The 1,806-nt window shown below is 53.4% G+C and overlaps 1 protein-coding gene across 1 annotated transcript; it reads right to left on the bottom strand.

The window, feature by feature from the left end:
- Positions 1–361: 361 nt before the first annotated feature.
- On the bottom strand, positions 362–712 carry LOC108768273 (cellular nucleic acid-binding protein homolog). The gene has a single exon (XM_018518653.1). It carries the CDS (start codon positions 710–712, stop codon positions 362–364), a length of 351 nt encoding a protein of 116 aa, XP_018374155.1.
- Between the last annotated feature and the right edge of the window lie 1,094 nt (positions 713–1,806).

Genomic DNA, 1,806 nt, shown 5'->3' with positions numbered 1-1,806 from the left:
TGGAGGAGCATGTTATGCTCATGACGGGAGTGGTTAATGTTCGCCTGTAAGACTTTGTTAGGCATTGATGTCACTAGCAGACGTCCCGTCCTTGTGCCCTACATGTGATGCGTCCGTAGGCACGTGGGACAACGAGTCCTCCTATTCTCCATTCTCCACCCATTTGCCTGAGTGTTTACCCGGGGGGGGGGGGCCTCCTCCATCTCCATGGGTGTTGGTGCCGTACTTATACCCTTCAGGCGAGGAATACTTGCTGCTCTTTCCAATGGGTTCCGGGTCATATCCGCGGTACCGTCCTCTTCCACAGTCTTTGACAGGGAAGTCTGATCATCCAGTCCTCCCTCCTGGACTCGTCGCTTTCTCACGAGGGGGGCTTACATGCTTTACCCTCCATCCTATGATCCGCCCGCACACCGCGGTCCGCGCAGATCACACAGTGAACCGGGACCGCGCACGTTCTGGCCAGGTGACCTTCTCTCCCGCAGCGATAACAGTTGCTGCTTCTGTCAACATTGGCCTTGCATTCGGCCGTCACATGCCCTTGCTCCAAACACCTGAAGCACTGTAGGGCCCTAGTCGGTATCATTTCTACCCGGACCATGGTCCAGCATATCCTGAGTCGAGGGGTGCACGTCACTGCTCTGGCGGAGAGCAGAGGACACCTCAGCCATGCTGTACCAAGGCCGTTTGGAGTCCTGGTTATCTCCCCCATCTTTATCTTTATCTTGCTATCTTCAGGGATTTCTGAAAAGTCCCCTTTAAATTCGAGGAGGTCCTCGCAATGCGCACCACCTCCATTCCGTGGCTTTCCCGATCAGGTTCTCATTGGTGTCATGTTCCATACTTTCCTTAATCTTTTCCAGGTCAATTTTGGCCTTTTTGAAAAGCTCCTCCTTATCGAGTCCTCTAACCAGTGCCTCCCTTTCAAGCTGGAGGCTTTTTTCTTTCTCTTCGTTCACCATTCTGATGGTTGCCGCTCGCCCAGAATAGTATCCGGTTGTCTGATACGTCCGAGTGGCCCTCTTGTCACCTTGGGTTGTGTACACTAGGTTCGCACCGCCCTTCTTTTCAGGGGGCTCATTAGAATCCCTTCTAATGTATCTTCGTCAGACGAGATCGTATACGATGCCGAAGCTGAAGCCGAAGCCTTGCTTCTCTTCCCTCTGCTTCCTCGTACTCCAGTGGACTCCCTTTGGATCCTCTCACTTCTAGAAGACACCAATGAGGCATACGTATCCTCGATGTCTTCATAAGACCCATCTCCTTTTTTGGTCTCAGTTCTTTCCACAGGGAATACGCTGATTCTGCCCGCAATTCCGCCGGACCCTCGCGACGAGACGGAGTGATCGTCCCCATCCGAATCCGCAGTAACCATGACTGCTCAGTCCCACCCGGCTTTACCGCCTCTTGGGTTTCCGCTTTTTCTCGCTTCTGTTCGAGAGGGGGCCTACCCGACCCCTTCAATGACTTTGGTCCCGGTCTATTTCTCGGGTGGGCATTGGGACTGTCCCGCCTGGTCAGACTGGCCTGGCGGGGGAGAGTCACCGCCCTTTCCTCCTCTGATACGCAGCACCTCGCCGTTCACCCTGTCCTTGGTACACTATTCACCTTCGTCCAACTCAAACATCTGTATGTGATCCTCAGCTGGGATCATCTAAAGATCCATGGCATGGTCTATGGTCTTGTCCGAGAAGGTCGTTTCAAAATACGAGTCTTCGTCGTCGGAGCTAAACTCCGAATAGCCACCTTTCTGGAAGAAACTGTTCTTCCCCGCACCGTCACCCTCCTCCTGATTCTTTTTATGGT

Source organism: Trachymyrmex cornetzi, unplaced genomic scaffold, assembly GCF_001594075.2.
Source record: "Trachymyrmex cornetzi isolate Tcor2-1 unplaced genomic scaffold, Tcor1.1 scaffold776, whole genome shotgun sequence".
Classification (NCBI taxonomy): domain Eukaryota; kingdom Metazoa; phylum Arthropoda; class Insecta; order Hymenoptera; family Formicidae; genus Trachymyrmex; species Trachymyrmex cornetzi.
The sequence above is the reverse complement of the archived record's forward strand: the minus strand, read 5'-3'. Positions and strand labels throughout refer to the sequence as shown.

Excerpts from the sequence above, each read along its gene's own strand:
- LOC108768273 (XM_018518653.1), bottom strand. The coding sequence starts at position 712 with ATGGGGGAGATAACCAGGACTCCAAACGGCCTTGGTACAGCATGGCTG.